Raw genomic sequence first — 19,795 nt, 5'->3', positions numbered from 1 at the left:
TTTTAAAAGTTGTTGTTTATTATTCCTAACAAAAATGTAACTCGAAATATATCTATGTTTCAACTTGAAACTTTAAAGTTACATAGATCTCAATGGGGGAAGTGTAAAGCACAAGAGCCATAACTCTTACTGGTAATTGTGACTTTTTGACCTTAGTATTTTATTTATTTATTCCTACCGCAAACAAGATAAGTATTGATGCAAAGCATCCAAGGGCCTCGGGAATTTCAGTGTAAAAGGCACTCAAGGAAGTTACATGGAACGATTTTTTTCTATTGTAAATATAAATATACTGGCCGATTATTTTAAACAAACTAGAAAAAGATACTGGTATAACCATTATCTATGATTTTGTGTTATAACCCCCAAATAACCGTTATCTATGATGTTGTGTTATAACCCCCAAATAACCATTATCTATGACTTTTGTGTTGTAACCCCCAAATATTTCATAGTTCATTTTATTTCCATTAGTTTCCTTTTTTTACTGGCAACCGTGTGCAGTTTTCATTAATGGAACAGAACTGTGTAGGTTTTAAAAAATCTGCTTCATCATGTAAGCTTTATTTTTATATTTTTCTCAACTTCAAGGGGATATGATTCTGAACTTATTCTTACGTTGCTCATTTACGATAGGGGTTGAGTACTCATTGATAAGAAAACACTGTAAAAGTTTTAATGTGTTTACGAACCCCCCCCCCCCCCCCCTCACCCTCTCACACATATGTTTCATGGGAATAATAAAAACCAAAAATGGTTACAATAAAACAGCTTATTTATTTAAACTAAAATGTCTACATCAAAACAAAAAGTTAACAGAGAACACAAATAAAATAATTTGATTCTACTGGGGCTCGAACCTTGGGCCTCTCACATATGAAGCGAGCGTGTAGCCACTACACTATGGAACCGCTTGAAAAATCACCTTCTAACTAAGATATTAATAAGTGACTGTAGTGTAACGGTTATCAATTAAGCAATAAACCGCGTAATCGCTGTCGTCTTGTTAAATTGAAGAAAATACGCGTTAACCAAAACTCGAACACTCGAACAGCAAAAGTCTGTTGTTAGAAAAATCACAAAATAAATATATTTTGATTATGTTTTGGTTTTATACAAAACCAGAAAGTTTCTCCGGTTCGCGTATTTGCCCAGTCCCTGTGATATTGTATTATTGCCCAGTCACTGTGATCAGTTATTAATTAAAAGAATTAGCATTGCATTATTGGCAATATATGCTGTAGTAAATGTTATATGCACAAATGCAGTACTTATTTTCACTTATTTACACAAAAAATCACCACTATGCCAGATATTCTGACAACAAAATATATACATTAATTGATCCGTAAAATAACTTCTCCCATAAGCGAAAAAACAACGTATTACATTCGAGTCGCCGCACTTCAGTGCGACGCCAATAAAAGCTTTAAGTTGAATCATCTTTAAAGTTCAAAGGTGTTATACACAAGAAAAAATACCCTTCCTTTCTTATTTAAAGAGTTATTATTGTCTTCGGTAACATGGGTGCTTCATTTTTTATGTGGCTTTTCTAGAAAACTACGAGAGTTATTAACTTCAAATATAGAACGCACGCATTAAAGTGAAATGTGCAATGACTCATAACTACTTCTTTCATTTCACAACTATTGCCACTTGTTCATGCGATTCCTCGACAATAACATGAGGTATGACGATAAAAAATTAATAGGTCGGAAGTTTGCATTGAGGAGGATTGTTATTCGCTAGATCCATAACATCTACTTCCGTAACTACATAACTATTTCCTTTTGTTCCGTCCACACTACAGATTTGTCTAGGCTGATATTTCTTTTGACGCATAATCATTACTCTTCATACATTTCCCCTTATAAATTTAATTCGTAAAACCAATTTTTGAAATCGAACGAAGTCGAACAACCTTATCGAAGTCCATTTTTGTCGTGCACAGATACTAGTTATTTGCCACTGCAAGAAGAGTGTCGAATGACGGAAATCACCCAGCAAGCACGCACTTTGTGTGAATAAGTAAATTGAAAGAGAATATGATCGAGTGCAGAACACGGGATAAAGAAGAGTTGTGTGCCTTACCTGGAAATCAAGTTCGAGTTAACCGAGTTTATACCGAGTGGACTCTTCCTTATAAATTTGATCAATTTATTTCCAAAATTAGGGATGCCTAGTATATATATTTCTATATTTATAATATTTCTGACAGAAATTCCTTTAAGCAAACAGCGCAGACCCTGATGAGACGCCGCATCAATCGGCGTCTATTCTGGGTCTACGCTGTTTGCCAAGGCCTTTTTTCTAGACGCTAGGCATAAATGGGTTAATAATTCAAAGTACTGTAGAACCGTACTGAAATCTGACCAATAAAGTACAATGCAAATAAATCATACAGAAAAGTAGTGTTCATTTAAAAAAAAATATATATCCGATTGTATTTCGGTTTGTTAAAGACTGGATACTTTTTTCGTTTTAATCTAGAATGCGTTCTTTAAATGCATACTATATTTTATAATAACAAGTGTTTGTGATTCTCTTATTCAAGGTTATCCTTTATTACAGACTTCAACTTACGTGTGCAATAAAATATACATGAATTATAAAACACTCACTTTAACTGTCCAAAACGTGGCGTTATTTTCGGCATAGCTGTCTAACGAAGAGTTGACCTTCGATAATAGCCAAGAGAATGTTGCAGAATTTTTTCCGCCAGTATACCATAGCCAATAAAAGCCTAACGTTTAATTATCTAATTATAGAGATGTCACAGCAAACACTGGCTACCTATCTCTTTGACAAGATGTTTATTTAGCAATATAACCTCCCGGTCGCTACACGGACACCATATCCGCTTCACCACGGCGACCTACGCTAGATTGGCATTGTCAATTGATAAAGAAATGAATCGATGTAGTTGTTCAACTTAATAGGTACAACAACTACTACTACTAATAATAATACAACTACTACAAATACTACAACTACAACAATAACTACCACTACTTCTACTACTACTACTACTACTTCTACTACTATTACTACTACTACTACTACTACCACTACTACTACTACTACTACTACTACTACTACTACTACTACTACTACTACTACTACTACTACTACTACTACTACTACTACTACTACTACTACTACTACTACTACTACTACTACTACTACTAGTACTACTACTACTACTACTACTACTTCTACTACTACTACTACTACTACTACTACTACTACTACTACTACTACTACTACTACTACTACTACTACTACCACTACTACTACTACTACTACTACTACTACTACTACTACTACTACTACTACTACTACTACTACTACTACTACTACTACTACTACTACTACTACTACTACTACTACTACTACTACTACTACTACTACTACTACTACTACTACTACTACTACTACTACTACTACTACTACTACTACTACTTCTACTACTACTACTACTACTACTACTTCTACTACTACTACTACTACTACTACTACTACTACTTCTATTACTACTACTACTACTACTACTACTACTACTGCTACAACAACTACTACTACTACTACTTCTACTACTACTACTACTACTACTACTACTACTTCTACTACTACTACAACTACAACTACTACTACTACTACTACTACTTCTACTACTTCTACTACTACTACTACTACTACTACTACTACTACTACTACTACTACTACTACTACTACTACTACTACTACTACTACTACTACTACTACTACTACTACTACTACTACTACTACTACTACTACTACTACTACTACTACTACTACTACTACTACTACTACTACTACGACTTCTTATACGATAAAATATTTAAACGTTTTCAAAAGTCCCCGAGGCATTTTTATTCCATTATGTAAAGCGTAAATCCGTGAGTGTTATATTATTAAATTCGTTATTGTGTCTATTAAATTAAGTTTTAAAAGGTGCCATTAACTATCGGGCAGTGTATTCTAATGAGAATTCATTTATTCCAACCTTATCTCTACAAATCAATTCGAATCAATCCAAATCCGAAGGACATTTCACAAATAAAGTGATGAATAGCCGCACAATAGCTATTAAATAATGCTCATATCTGGTGAATACGAACTGTTTGGTTGGACTTAAACTATATATCTCAAATTCTGACATAAGTACACACAAATCAATTCATGGTCTCTTTGAGTTGATTGTAGAAGCAAACAAACTAAATATATACGCTCCGAATCTATTCAGCTTAAGAATCTATAAAACCCTTACTGTATTAAACAGACTACTCGTGCATACTACAGTTCGACCTTCAGTGGGTAAAAACAAAAGAGCGCTGTAGTGTTAATTGTATTATGAATTAATCGATCAATAATCTACGTTTAACGCTAAATATTGTATTTTTCGAAGCATAGTGTCAAATTGTATCGTGCTTTAAATTGTAAATGAGCGAAGTGAGCTGGAAATATGGATAACACCCGGTGAACTATAGCAAGTAGGTACTGTAGTTCTTTCATATAGTATTAGACCAACTAAACACTATTCCTGAGAAGACTGTTTGAAAAATGTGGCTAATAATTCTCTAAAACCTCGGATTTTAATAATACATGCGGTATATTATGTTACATATCATGTAAATCAGTAGTCTACACTTTATAGTATTTCCGATAATTTACACCGGTATTCGACTACTTACGGTAAATATAAAAATTGCTAATTATAATAAGCTTCGTGAATTGAATAGCAACCCTAATTACGTTATTTAACACTATACAGTAGCTACACACTGATATTTTATATCACCGGATAATATATATGAATGTATTTCCTCAAAATACATTAAGAGCTGAACAAATAATCAGAAAAAAAGTTTAAAATGGTTTTAAAAAAGCATACGCATACTATGTATTCATAGAACAATATTTTACACCTCGTCAGAGATTAACAAAGTAAACCCATTTATGCCTAGTGGACTCTCCCATCCTTCTAAATTGGATCAATTTATTTCCAAACTGAGGGATGTCTAGTACATTTATTTCTATAGTTAGAATATTTCTTATAGAAATTACTTTAAGCAAACAGCGCAGACCCTGATGAGACGCCGCATCATGCGGCGTCTCATCTGGGTCTACGCTGTTTGCCAAGGCCTTTTTTCTAGACGCTAGGCATAAATGGGTTAAAATTGACATTATAAACAGAGTAAATTTATTAAACTTAATTAAAACAATACTATACAACATGTAAATACATGTTAAAATAAACGTTCAACACACAATATTTATATGTTTACAATTGTGCATTGTTTTCTTTGTTCATACAGGTTAACTTCGCTATAATAAACACGAAATTATTACATGTGTTTCACTCATTCGTTTCCAAAATGTCAATGTACAAAAGTATAACTCATATACACATAGATGACTTTTTTTATTATTACCCAATAAAAATAACAAATTAAAAAAAACTTTGTATTTGTAACAGAGAGTTGTTTATTACTTACTTTCAATGCTGAAAATAAAATAAAAGTTAATATTATATTATTTTAAAGGATTCTATTCACACGTGTTTCACCAAAAGAAATAGTCTAGTAAACGTTTCATGTAGAATTCATTCGACGATCTAAGAGTATGTCGATATTTGTATTGTTTTAAGTTTCTAATGTACTTTTTAACGTCCAAATAAAACAAATGTAAACTATTAAAATGTGAATACATGTAACATCAAATCTAAATGTACTTCTACTGTACATAACAATTTTAAGAATACATCTGGCTTCAAACCAGACTTTGAGGAACCTTTTTGAACCCATTAGTCGATTGCCAGTTTAAAAAACACAATTATTAAAAAACACTTCTTACGCAACACTTTAAATTTCAGATTATCGGGATGATCGGTAAGGGATTTCGTCAAAATTAGGCATATGACAAAGTCATGCCATGAAGTTTCTTTTAAAGTGATTATCAACTGGCCGAAAAAAAGTTATTCCTTCATTGACACCAAGTTAAATTAATAATTTTAAAGTTGCAATATCAATTAACAACTTTTGTAGAATAGTGACAAAAAAGAAGGAACTGGGAATTTGATATGCAATGCTTCGTCATAATATTTCGATAGGATACACACGCAAATAGCCGTTTTTTTCCGCGCATGCGATTTTCACGTTATTTTTTATTGGAGAGTTATTTATTCGTTGAGTGCATTATTATATCCGTTTTCCTTTTCCGCCTACACTGGATTGTCGCTTATACTTCCTCAACCGAAAAATACCATAAAAGCGTTACGTGCGGTTCCTATTTAGCCTGTGTGGACTTTACGCACTTTACGTATATGCATTAAGCCCGGTTTTTCCAGAGCAAGGCTTATATGAAATCTTATTCTGATCAATTTACGTTTGTTTAAGCATAAGAACTATTAACGTGTTGTGTTAAAAGTGTGGCTGAAAGTATGTATATCTTTATAAATATAATAATTTTCATTTAAAAATTTACAAATATGCAATACATATTTTATTTCTTAAACGATGAAATGATGTTTCATTATAATGATTAAACCGCTAAATACGTTATAAATACACATACTGATGAACATAAAATATTTCACTAATATAATTTTCTATTTCAAATCATGCATATCAGTCTGCATGTCCTATTGCACTAGGCAACATGTGTTTCTTAAACGGTGCCATTGATGGAGAATTGTTTAATCAAGCCAGTTTTATGCATTCAAAGCCAATTGGGCAGACATAAGAGCGTCAGTAAAAGCGCAAAGCAAACACCTTCTAGGCTAAGATTGCGTGAACCAAACTTCTTCAAACACAATTTAATTCATTATTTACAAAATCAAAAGCTTTTCTTAATGTATTGCTCACTTCAACTGGTAGACACGGTTTCGCACGTTTGTTAAATAGAATCCATCGATAATTTATTGCAAGGTTTACACTTGAATAATATAAATACAATTGGTGTTTTCATGGATGCTAATTTATTAATTAAAATCTTATATAAGTATAAAGCATTTGCACTTTAATCAAAGCCAAACAAAACATGTGTCAACTTATTTATATATTGTATGACGTTCTTTATTGCAGAATAAACGTGTGTTACTAATTTCAGAAAGACAAGAGCCTCGTTGAAACAATGGAAGAAGTCCAGCAAAATGGTTTGAAAGCTAACGAAAACGAGACTAATCAATCCTCTGAACACAACGCTATAGAAGAGACTGGTGAACAAAATGAAAAAGACGATGATACTGAAAAGGCGCAAGAGGACGACGAGAATGAATTGGACCGGTTTATTGAACGCGAGTTCAAGCAAAAGGGTGACACGTTTATCACTGAGGTGAGAGTTATTGATGATTCTGGTCGCGGTGAAGGGGTAGGTAAGCGAGAAAGGAATGCGGAAGAGGATGATCTGGGGATTTACGAAGACAATGACGTGGGGGATGATCTGAGTGACACTGAGCAGGAGCTCGAAAGACTTCGAGAGGAGAAAAAGGCGCGCGATGAAGAGGAACGGAAGGAACGCGAGAGAGTCGAGGCGGAAAAACGCGCCGCTGAGCTCGAGCGTCAAGAGCGTGAGAGAACGGTTAGAGAAGAGCTTGAAGCGCAAAGAGAAGCGCAAGAAGTCCGGGAAGCGATGGCTTTGGCGGTCCGAGAAACATCTGTTGAGGAAGTGACGCCGCGGTTGGACGCCGGTGCAACGAGTAAGCTCAGCCCGCGGACGTGGTCAGACCCCCGGTACCTGCAGGGTTTGAGCCTTCGGGAGATGGTGTGGCGAACGGCTGGAGCGGCGCAGGATGCCACGAACATGGCCAACGAGCTTGAACTGTCCATGTAAGTCACATCAATGTATGTTTTGTTGAATCATACTATTTTCATATACTGACAATTTTCATTAAAAAACAGTTCTGGAAATCTTGCTCTGTTCGAACATACGTAAAAGAACATAATTGTATATTCAGAATCAGTAAAGTAGTATACAGGTAGATAAGCACATTGTTTCATTTTTGACAGAAGAATGTAAAAAACACTGAAGTCAAGAAAGACAACCGCTGAAAGCGTTAGTTTTTATTTAAGATGTGATAAGCGCCCTTTTACATTGATTTCTTAACTCGATACAATCCGATCAAAATTGACGTACATGTCTTTGTATCCGCTACACATTGGGTTACTAATAACAGCAAAAGAACTAAATTTCTGGTCAGGAGTAGAGCATATATTTGAATGTTGAGTCCTATTCATAACTTCACTGATAGAATTTACACAAATAAGCATTATTAAGTACTTAGATCAAAAAGTTATTTTACAAATAGTATAACAAATGTTTTTTAAAGTCCCTTCCTATCGATTCTTACGAAGTCTTGAACCTTTATTTTTGTTTTCATTGGTTCATATTTTTATTTGCTGTACTAAGAACATCTGCTTACTAGTGTCATGGTTTGCTGCCGTTTTAATTGCGATTTTTGATAATTGGTAAGTGTGTTTATAGGCTAGGTATATTAGCCCAAAAAACCACTTAACCTCAAACTAATTCCTTCACAATTGGTATCTACAGTTTTCTATTCTAAAATGAAAGGAGAAGCTTAGAAAAAAAGTCCTAAGCTGTATTTTGATGGGAAATGTGTTTTTTGGGGGAAACATGCCCTTTTCTTAATTTTCATCACACATTTTTGGAATTCATCTACTACGAAAGAATAATCATACATTTTCCATTTATTTCAATGTTAATTTATCATTTTATGGTGGAATATGATATATATGTAACATTTTTCAAATTATCTATCTTGAATAAGTGATATTTTTTTCAGAAATTACATTTTTTAGTCATTTTGTAAGTAATTTGATGAAATAACATGTGATAAAGCATGAACCCTTATCGTTTCAACGTTAGCAATTATACTAATCAATCATATTTCATTCTAAGACTTTGCATAAAAGAGAACTCTAAATTTATGACAGTTGATTTAGCTTAATATTAACAAGAAAATATTTCATTCAACATTTGACAAATTGACTAAAAAATCGAAATTTGCGTTAATTGGATGAAGTTTTTTTATTATCAAGATATTTCTGCATTTTCAATATGCTTATTAAATAATTAAAACATAACAACTAGCATTAACAACTTAACAATAATTCTTTGTTAAAGGCAATATTCAAGCTACATTACAGTTTAGGTATAATATTATATTATATATAATATAATATGATATATATTAAAACATTTAACACCGAAAGTGTGTTTGAAATATACAATCTCATCTCATTATTGATTTGAATTTAAAAAAGGATGATACGTAACAATTAACACTACTAGCTGAGCAATTATGCTTTGCTTATGTAAAGTTACAAAACATTTGATGGTTTATGTTATACACTTTACCAATTGCATTTACATTTAAAGATATCTGATTTTTTTAATTCTAGATATCCAGCTCTTCAATAATTGACTGTACGTTACTACAACTTGTTCCTTTGCATTCACCACAACAACCCGTGCATTTTTAAACCATGTTTCCGACAGCTACATCTTTTGGTATCACAACCGGTTTTACAGTTACATCGTATGACATTTAATAACCGCTCAGGCGCTGCTAACATATTACACTTTACAGGTGTCAACAAGTCATTCTCTTTTCTCCAGCCCCACTCTAATGGATTTAGTTCACTACCGACCCAGGTTTGGACTTGTAAATATGTTCTAAAGCTATGAAACCTTGCTGCCGCCTTAGTTGGAGGAAGAGTTTCAACTTGTACCACATTGTTACTTGTGTTAACCTTTTGCACAAATTTTCTAAATCGAAGAGCGTCCAAATCCTCAATCTGATTTCCGTTGTAAACACATTTGAATGCGTGTTCTCCTGCTTCCTCAATTGTAGAATGTGAAGAAGTGTTCATAAAAACTTTTGCTTGGTTTTTGAAGTTCGAGTCATTCAAAGCTTTTTTCAGAACACCCTTTCCAATACCATATATCCTCGATGTGGTGTCATAACCTGTAAATGCATGTATAAATGGTAAAATGTAACAAATATCATACCCCAGCACTTTTTGTGTTTCAGTAATATCCCATACAGTCTTCACGCTAAATATTTTAGCCAAATAGCCCTTCGGGCTAATACGATGGAATTTTGAATAGCCCGAAGACATGTTCAATAGCCCGAGGAGGTCAATTTAAATCTTATGACTTTTTTGGCCAGGAACACCAAAATAGTTATTAACAATCAGAAAATCTACTTCCATTAGTAAAAACAGATGCATGTGATTACAGTAATAAAGGGTATAATGTTTCCTTTTGAAATGCATTTTATACAAAATGCACCAGATAATTATGCTGTTTATTGTAACTTTATTATTACACATGTTCTCATTCAATGATTCCATTAATCAGTTTGACCGGTGTTTTGTTTTATTTTAAAGCGAATTATTATCATGTTTAAAAAATATCCGAAAAACTTCAAAAATACATCAGCCTATTAAAATAACAGATTATTATCGTATTATTACTAGGACAATCGCCGGTGAATTTCTGAATTGTCGGCATGTGACTTCAGAACAAAAGGCCACTGGGTGTGTTAATTGCCCAATCTACAAGTGACAATGTCTGCTTCTTTAATTTACTCCCGATGTTTTGATAAGCATGTGTCAACCGTGAAAAGTATTGTATATTTGTAAACAGATTATAAGTAGCAAAATAGGTCACGTAGCAGAACGAGATTACAGAATAAACGAAAGTACTACAATTATTAATAATACATTAAAAAAACTTATTCTAATGCGCAAAAATAATTGATTAAAACACATGGAAACCTACCTGTAATAAGTATCAATTTGTTTTAACCCAATGCGTACAATATCCCTTACAGACTCTTTAATTTTTATTGAAAAAATTACTTGTCCATTTTTCATGAATTATAAATACATTTTCGGAAAACGCTTCTCAAATTAAATACGCTTCTAGATTGGTCATTATTTTAAAACATTACGAAGTGCCCGATGCGCGAACATCCCGGAACGTGATCTACACATGTTCAGTTTGAATAACCTCATCTTGGTTGGGCGTCAATTGCATCATTACTTTAAATAGCAACATACCCGGATGCTTACACGACAGTTTAGAAAAATGGCGGCCGCATGATTTAAAACGTCATTTTAGGCATTTAAATAGCAAATTTAAACGTGCTTCTTAAAAACGCGTATAAATCAGGTTATTGATATGACGCTCAAATATTTAATCGACCGATCGGGCTATTTTATTAGCATTTAGGATCGACCGACCGGCCCAAGAATCGACTCGGGCTTCGGGCTTATAGGCTAATTCGAAGACTGATCCCATATCTTCTTTCTTTTAACACTAGTCTTTGTGTCCGACTTTAGGTATATTCTTTTTCTGTTCAAATGAGCATGATGACAAAGCAACACAAGCAGGTCAGTGTCCTCTCCAACAACGACTACATTATCATCAGTTGAAATATCTACAGCAGTTTTAGCGATCAGAAGGTCGGCATCATTGCTGGCATTAAGTACATGACAACCTTTATCAGTTAGATGTGTACCTAATAATTCAATAAAGCATTGTTTGTTGTTTGGATTAAGGAGAAACTTTTCTTTTTTGGTTTTGAACGGTGTACTTTCATTAAATAAAATTCTAATGCCCGTAGCTCCCTTTGATCGACGCTGATGTGTAGCATCTTTTATTGAAGGTCCATTAATGTATCCGTCAAAAACGATATGTGCTTTTCCATATTTTTGTTCCACCAAATTTGTATATTGAGTACATATTTCGCCAAAAGATGCACCATACGCCCAAGGTATACGATGTAGAAGTGAGCCACCATCAAGTACAAATTCAACATCTTCTGGAATTTCATCTACTCCACAAGCTCCCAAATCCCAAATTTCATTTGCAAGTAATGGCTTCTGTGCTTCCCGAAGGAGACCAGACGAATCAAATATTGAGGATGGATTGGCGCATAACTCATAGCTTAAAAGTGTTTCTGTGTCTTCGATAGTATAATCTGCTGCAGTGATCAGTCTTTGGAACAGGAGCTGTGGATCAACAGAAATTTCATCACCGCCAACCCTCAAATTGTTCTTAGAACCAAGAGTCACGACCTGATTGGTGCGCTTAAAGCAATATGTCAATACATTTTTTTCTTCCATTTCTTTAATTATTTTCTGTCCTATACTTTTAGCATCATCCACATTAACATTATTCTCAGCAAGGGCACCAGTTTCAATGTTTCTTAAGCATTGTTCTTCAAGGAAGGGATTATGCTCTTGTAGAAAATCCTTGAAGGTGGCCCTGTCTTTATTGTCATGCTGAATTCTAGATTTAGAGCACTCTTTGTGTTGGGGACTTGTTGCATAGGTTTGACTGGAAAAGTCCTGCATTGCACTGTTCATTTCTGAACAGGCAGGCATAGAGAGAAGCCATTGTGCTCGTTGTACCTCAGACATTCCTCTGCCACGTGTCATCCCCCCTACTGACTTAACACTTCTCATTAGAACTTGTTCTATTACTAGGTCTGTTGAAAGACCCGCCCAATAACGCTCGCTTCTTCGTATAACATGATTGCCTTTACAAAAGTGATGGTAAATGTCTGGGTTCGTTTCTTCCAAATTCAACATTTGTTGTAGATATATGTAACCGGATTTGAGATAGAGGTTGTGTCCAGCGGAGGCAAAGTATGGAAGCATCCGAAGCAAAGCATTCAGGTGTCCTTTCCAATTTCCTAAGCGCTCAGCTGCTATGAATTGTTGAAGGATGTGAACCATTTCCATGTATTGTAGCCATAATTTTGCAGTTCTGGATTTGGCTACCTCTATTTTAGTTTTGTCATATTGATCCATCATGTTGGCTATCATCAGGTTTTCATGCAGTGTCTCTGGTTTGGTTTCTTTCGTGAGAATTTTATCTATTAAGTCTTCAACAAAAATGTTATTGTTTGCATCAATATTAGGTTGTGTATCAGCAAATGATTGCTCAACTAGCAATGTTTCTAAGGAATCATTTACAAGTATATGTCCTCTGATCGCTCTGCTAATCGCTTTACCATTTAACATGTGACCTACTGCATTTGGAGCATACACAGTTGACAGAAGTTCTATCAGTCCAGTATTTTCCATTAATTTACCGATACAGCCTAGAAAACTCATTTCTGTGTGAAATCCACCAAGTCTTACAATGACATCCTTTACATCACTTCCTTCAGGTTCGTTGATGACAATATGTAATGCCTTCCAGTATAGTGGTTGGTCAAAGGTTACCACTGGTGTTGTGTTCATCTTTCTTGACTGGCATGCTATGAAGTACAGGGTTGAGAAGATACAAGACATATCACTAGGATTTAGGTCTAACATTGGCATGAATACTACTCTTGATTTTCCAGGAAAGTTTCCTGTTTGTACTAACTGCATCGTTCCTGACCAACCTGGAAGTTCAGGTTTTAAAGGTCGAGCAAGTTTAATCAAGAAGTTCAATTCTTCAAGCTGATCTTCAACATCGTCAATACTTGACAACTTTTGAAAAAACATCGATTCCATTTTGTTTGTTGATTGTTTGTAAAATTTAATATCAATTTTTCCAACAGCAATAATATCTTCACCTGTCGTATGTATGCGTGGAATAATATGCCTTTGTTCCTTACCAGGTGTAATTGCAGCAATGATTCCCATGCCATGGAAAGTGTTAAGTCCATCAATAGTACCAGTGTTGTGGTCTACATTATCGCCAATAAATTGAACAAACTGTTCGTTTGAACTTTCTATTTGTATTCCTTGTGAAACAGCTGCACTTTGTTCAAAACGTTGGACTTCATGGTAGGAAGAGCAAAATCCTAGGCTGTTGAGGGTTTCTATCAGAACCTTGGAACCGAAGTGATGGTGCATTTGAACACCTAACCCAATTTGTAGTGGTGCAATGACTTTTCTTGGTATTGCTGCCTGAATTATAGCTTGACCTATGGATGAAATTTTTCTATTTTTATTTGTACTGTCAATGAGCTGCTGCCAAAAGCACAGAAGACCTTCAGGTAAATATTCATAATTTGAATCAATAGACATTATATCTGCTGAAGATGGATACTGTTCTTTTGTTATCTCTGTCATGTTTTTTATTTCATTCAAAATAAGTTTACCTGCAGTTTTAATAATAGCTCTCTTTTCACATTCCTTATCATTTGCATTACTTCTTTTGTAAAATAAATGCAATATAGAATGTGCAGTAGTTTTAAATGTAACAACATTTTGTTTTCCATTAAGTTCAGTTATAACAACATTATTATCAAAATGTTCTAGAATTTTCTTCTTCATATATACGTTACTATAAGAAGATTCACCACACAATTTGTTCAATTTCTCACAAAGGTCATTCACTGTCATTTGATCAGATTCATGCTCTTCAAAATAATTCATTAACTGAAGAAATGCTTGATCAGAAGAAGTATTAATTGGCCGACCCTTTTTAGGCGTGACATTCTCATTCATATACAATTTTGGTACATTATAACCTGATCTGAAATTAGCAGAACAAGCTTGGTGGTAACGTGCTTCTACAGCAGGAAGGTCATTTGTGGACTCAAGTCGCCCAAGAACAGTAGCACCCCATTCATCACACCTAGATTTACATGACTCCCTAATAGTCAACTCAAATTCTGGAGTCATAACAGGATGAACGTCAATGCCTCTTTTTCCATTTCTAAATTTAGCATCAGAACCACAAAATAAGCATTTTGTTCCAAAGTCAAACGAATTTCCAGTTGTTGATTGCCTGGTTTTGGGACTTGACATGAAGTTTGATGTGGATTTCCCTCTACTACTGGTTTGGTTTGGGTGGCAATATGTCTTACTGCAGTCGATATGCACATATTGTCCCGGAACAAACACGATAATCTGGTCTGAAAAAAGTTAAACTTTTGTTAATTGTGTGTTTCAAGTATTTTATTGCATGTATTTAAATATATAAAGTGTTTCATTATTACAGTGGACTATTTAATTTGATAAATACATTAACCTTGATAGCAATGTGTTATTATATTAAATATTATTATATATTTAATGGACATTGTTGGAAACCATTATATAACTTTAAATCTGTTTTATACAATGATGTCGGAATATGACAGAACGAGTGTAATTGCTAAGGCAAAATATATGCACGAAGCGTGTACTACTCGACAGAAGTTTCTGAGTGATTATTTATATAAAAGTGTTTCACGACGTTATAAGTACTCTTATTATGAAAGATATAACTTCAATTAATTGCATGTCAAATTATTATACGATATGTTATATACATTGTATGCCCATGTCTTTGAGTTTCATGTTGTTCTGCGTGTTGATAATATATTATTAATAACATATCTCGGTTTTCATCACATTGGATGATTATTGAATAATTCTATTTTGGCAGGCCTTGCATAACAATAAACCATTTGTTCTATAAGGTTATGTTATTATTCGTCATGATTTTAAATGAATACTAATTTATTAGTTAGAATACCTTTATAGATTTTTGCAGCTTATGAAAGTCCTTGACATCCCTTTTCTCCAAGTTTTGAAACTTGACGGTCATCTTGCTCTCCACAGATGAAACAAACCTTTTTAGTTATGTCTATACTGGTTTCTTCCAGGCTGTAAATATTAAAAATATGTTTAAAGCTACATGCATTTTACACAAATAGTATATTACAATATATTATCAAGTACTTTTTTCCCCTCAAAAAAAGTTTATAAATGCAGCCAGCAGGGCTATGGAAATATATACAGCTATAATCCTAATATAAAGATAGACTTAGCCATTTACTGATGTTTTTGTAAATGATCTCACATATTACTAGTTCATCTTCTAAAACCATATATATTGTTAATTTATAAAAGAACAACACAAAATTTGGTTACCTCATTTTTTGTTATATACAGTTGTTTCCTCATATGCAGGGAAAGCACAGTTGTCTCATGACATCACACACAGGTAAATAATTGAAGATAACAGCAGACATGATTCTGAAAAAGAAGGGACAAGCATATTTGTATTAGTGTTGTTTGATTCTTTATCCAGACATTATTGTATTATAAGTAAAAGTATTAATGTTACAGTTACATTATTACATCTGTATATAATAATTTAAAAAACAACAACAGAAACTAGACCTTATCCAGTTCATCATGTATATTTTATTTTTATTCATATAAAGTTTCTTACGTGTAGAGCTATGTCTAAATGGTTTAAAGATATATAAATATATAGTTAAAATACCTTTATTTTATCTATATGAAGCTGAAAAACTAGCAAGCTCATAATAGCAGACGTGATTTTGATAAACAAACATCTCCCCCTGAAAAAGAATTAAAAACAAAACATTAGTTCTTTATTTAAATTTTCAGTTTTTTAATTTGGATGGCACTTTCACGCTTCCGTAGTTTAAAAAATGAATCGTGCGATATATTGTTGTTTGTCTATTTAATAATTTAAATATCAATCATATGTGCATACATTATTGATGTTTTCATAATTTACGATGTAGAAATCTAAACAAATATCATATAAAGCCGAAAATTGAAAAAATATATAATGTAAAGCGAACACGAGTTTCCATCGTCTGCAACGATTTTCATTTTCATTTTTAAGCAACGGGTACAAATATTAAAATTGAATTTACATAAGACTAGCGTTATTTGTATTATATATTTTTGATTCTGAAACACATTACTTACCTAGAAAATGCTACTTATAGCTGAAAATAGCCAAGAAAGTGATCCAAATAATGAACGCTGCTCAGAGCACATTGTTTACATCTACACCGGTTCCGGTAAAATACGGTTGTATGGTGTAGTAACGGCACCATCGCTAATTCTTAGAATTGACTTCACTTTAAACAGTGATATCTCGGAGACTGCACGGTGATTTTTTTAGGACTTTTTTTTGGAGTTTGATATGTTATTGATAAATCGTTTGTTGATAAAAACTATTGTGAAGGAATTTGTTTGACCCCAAATTCCTAATATACCTAGCCTATTATTGATACTTGCCGACTTGTCATTCGGCTTGCTTCCCGGTTAGATAGTTGACTTGCTGTTCAGTTGATTGTATGACTTGCCCGTCATTGGTTAACTTGTTGGTTGATTGGTTGACTTTACGGTTAGTTGAATGGTTGACTTGCGTATTTGTCGGTTGTCTTCCCGAGTGTTGCCTGGCCGGTTTGTAAGTTGGTTCAATTATTGGTCGGTTGGTTGCCTTGTTGGATGGTTTGATAACCTGTCAGTCGGTTGGTTGAATTACCATTTGGTTGGTTGACTCGTTGTTGTTGTTTTTTTTACCTGCCGGTTAGTAGGTTGACTTGTTTTATGATCGGTTTCCTCGTTTCCTTTTTGGTTGACTTGTTTGTTAATTGTCCTGTTTTGTGACTTGTTGGTCCATGGATTGGTTGGTTTATATATTGGTTTGTTGATTTAAGTATAACCTATTGATTTAAGCTCGATTGCATCGAAAGCCTAAGGCTTATTTGAAGCGCTCTCGATTCCGTTTTCTGGAATTAGAACCAGTACTTGGTGTCTTTGATAGAGATCTAAAGAACGCTCCCACAGTGGGGATCGAACCCGTGACCTCCTGGTCTCTAGGCGGACACCATATCAACAATGCCACGGCGACCTTTTGGTTTGTTTGTTAACTAGTTTGTTCACTAGCTGCCTTGCCTTGTTTTTCTGGTTAACAAATTTCGCCATGTTCCGTTTTTTTTCAGTTCTGTCCTGGATTTACCCCTAACAAGCCTCGCTCTTGGAAAACTGGCTATAAAGCTAGTGCGTAAAGTGTCGTCCCAGATTAGCATCTGCAATTCGCACAGGCTTATCATAGACGACACTTTCCACTTTAAAGGATTTTCGTTTATATGATACATCATTTACACGAAAGATTCACTACAACGGAAAGTGTTGTTCCAGATGAGCCTGTGTGGCTAAAAGGCTAATCTAAGACGATACTTTAAATGCATTAAGACCCATTTTCCAAGGATATTGTATTGACCTTCACCGTATATCGTAGTTGATACTGAACGACATCAATGTTTTCAGTGATCAATTTCAAATTGCCCATTAAACATGGATTGTACATTGTTATTTGTATTCATCTGTTAAACAATGCTTTTTTGTTTAACCCTGGTGCAGTTCGTGTTAATGTAGGACCGATGACTTCTATTTCAAAATTGAAGCAACTCGTATTGTCCGTTAACAAGTAGTTACAGTAAATGGAATGTTAATGATTATAATTACGCGTCTATTTCAAAGGTCTTAAGTAATCATTTCCTTTTTTTAACAAAACAATCAAAAGTTTAACAAAGACGTCTTTAGAACAAAATGTTGGGTGTTATTAGTAAAAACGTAAAGTCGAGCGCTGGACAAAGGAAGTGTGTAGTTAGAGAAAGGTTTGAGAGTTCTGTATTAACGCCGCCCGCGCGTGCAAATACACTCGCTTACCACGCGGATGCAGACGGTAACGTCAACATAGAACTGAATTCGGAATATGTTGAATGTTATACTGGTGAAAATGATGTTGGCGTGAAAGATTTGGAAACATGCAGCTCCAATAATTATGGGGACATTAATTGTGTTACTGGTGTAGTAGTTACAGAAGAATCTGGAAAAGATTCAAACAATATAAATGTAGATGATTTTGATTCTGACGCCATAAAAGAACATTTTCAAACTTTAGACATAAATGTAACCCCTGTCTGGTCTTTCCATAAAGGTAAACATGTTTTAGAACAGACGAGCAGTAAGGTTAGTAATCACGCTGCAGACAATTTGATATCCAGCATTACATTCGATTTCAACGCAGACGACATTTCAGCGCCTTCTTTTGGTTTGGTTTCCTCAGAACCGATAGCAGACGAAAACACGCGGGATCAAACTTACGACGATACGGATATCCAAATCAAGGCTGACGTAATCGCCATGATGAAGAACGTGCTACTGCAGGGGTCATCTGTTCAGTTTGACCGGGAATCGCTCACTGAAGCAGACGAAGAACTGCTGGAACTGGCCGACTGCGGTCGTGAAGCTGACGACAGACTGACAGCGCTCTCCATTGACACTTACAATGCAATTCCCCGCGGCGACTGGGGCTTCACCTCTAAGACATTCCCGGAACTGAACTTTTCTTGGAACAGCGAGATTTCTGATCCCGGTGGAACTGGAAGCTTGCTCATGAGTTCCAGAATCACCAACCAGTATCTCCATAGCAACGCGTCTATTTATTACGACACTGATGAATATCAGAGGCTTAAAGATAGAAGAAAACGTCGCGTCGTCGGCGTCAGATGGAATCCTTCCGTTGAGGCGCTTAATGAGAATAAAAAGCTCTTTAGTTATGACGTAACTACACAGAAACGTGCGAATGAACTGATAATGGACAGAATTCCTTCAAGGTAAGAGTTTAAGTAGTAAGGTATGTTTTTCAAGCCCCACCCCACCCCAATAACATATAGACATATTGTGGCAGGTTCTGTGAACAGTAATGTAAATTACACTTAACTTTCGTTTCAACCTGAATTGTTGTTATTTGCAGCATTGATTTACATCGTAGCTGTCTGTTGTCACTCGTATATTGATTGTCTTCGTATCTTTCGGTTGTCATTAATTTTTATGGATTTTCGTCGAATCATTATTTAATCATTCGTATCAAGGATTTACTTCGTATCTGTAATATATCATTTTTCAATATATTTAATTTGTGTCTCTGAGTTGTCATTTGTATTATGGAAATATTTTTATCGATATGGTGTGAT

At 34.4% G+C, this 19,795-nt stretch overlaps 2 protein-coding genes across 5 annotated transcripts in view; one reads left to right on the top strand and one right to left on the bottom strand.

Annotated features, from left to right (window-relative positions):
• Positions 1-4,296: 4,296 nt before the first annotated feature.
• LOC127877733 (uncharacterized) overlaps positions 4,297-19,795 on the top strand; it is a 33,864-nt gene continuing 18,365 nt past the window's right edge. Inside the window, exons 1-2 of one of the 3 annotated variants that reach the window (XM_052423913.1) lie at positions 4,297-4,514; positions 7,132-7,850. In XM_052423913.1, the coding sequence (XP_052279873.1) occupies positions 7,156-7,850 (695 nt within the window). In that variant the 5' untranslated portion in view covers positions 4,297-4,514; positions 7,132-7,155. Of the gene's footprint in view, positions 4,519-6,862; positions 6,951-7,131; positions 7,851-19,795 lie in introns of those variants that run through there. The other 2 variants (XM_052423914.1, XM_052423915.1) reach the window with 2 other exon arrangements.
• Positions 8,718-17,026, bottom strand: LOC127877732 (uncharacterized). 2 transcript variants are annotated; one of them, XR_008048594.1, is made up of 6 exons: positions 16,731-17,026; positions 16,273-16,351; positions 15,915-16,019; positions 15,517-15,647; positions 10,828-14,911; positions 8,718-10,009 (listed from the first exon to the last, which is right to left on the bottom strand). XR_008048594.1 is itself a non-coding variant. In XM_052423912.1 (5 exons), the coding sequence occupies exon 5, from the start codon at positions 14,802-14,804 to the stop codon at positions 11,328-11,330; it is 3,477 nt and encodes a 1,158-aa protein (XP_052279872.1). In that variant the 5' UTR covers positions 14,805-14,911; positions 15,517-15,647; positions 15,915-16,019; positions 16,273-16,351; positions 16,731-17,026; the 3' UTR covers positions 8,718-11,327. The 2 variants fall into 2 exon arrangements, 1 of the variants encoding a protein (XP_052279872.1); XM_052423912.1 differs by having other exon boundaries at positions 8,718-14,911.

Source organism: Dreissena polymorpha, chromosome 4 (genome assembly GCF_020536995.1).
Source record: "Dreissena polymorpha isolate Duluth1 chromosome 4, UMN_Dpol_1.0, whole genome shotgun sequence".
In the NCBI taxonomy this organism is placed as follows: domain Eukaryota; kingdom Metazoa; phylum Mollusca; class Bivalvia; order Myida; family Dreissenidae; genus Dreissena; species Dreissena polymorpha.
This window is presented reverse-complemented; position numbering and strand designations above follow the sequence as displayed.

Bases quoted from the DNA above. Each gene is read 5' to 3' on its own strand.
- LOC127877732 (XM_052423912.1), bottom strand. From the start codon at position 14,804: ATGTCAAGTCCCAAAACCAGGCAATCAACAACTGGAAATTCGTTTGAC.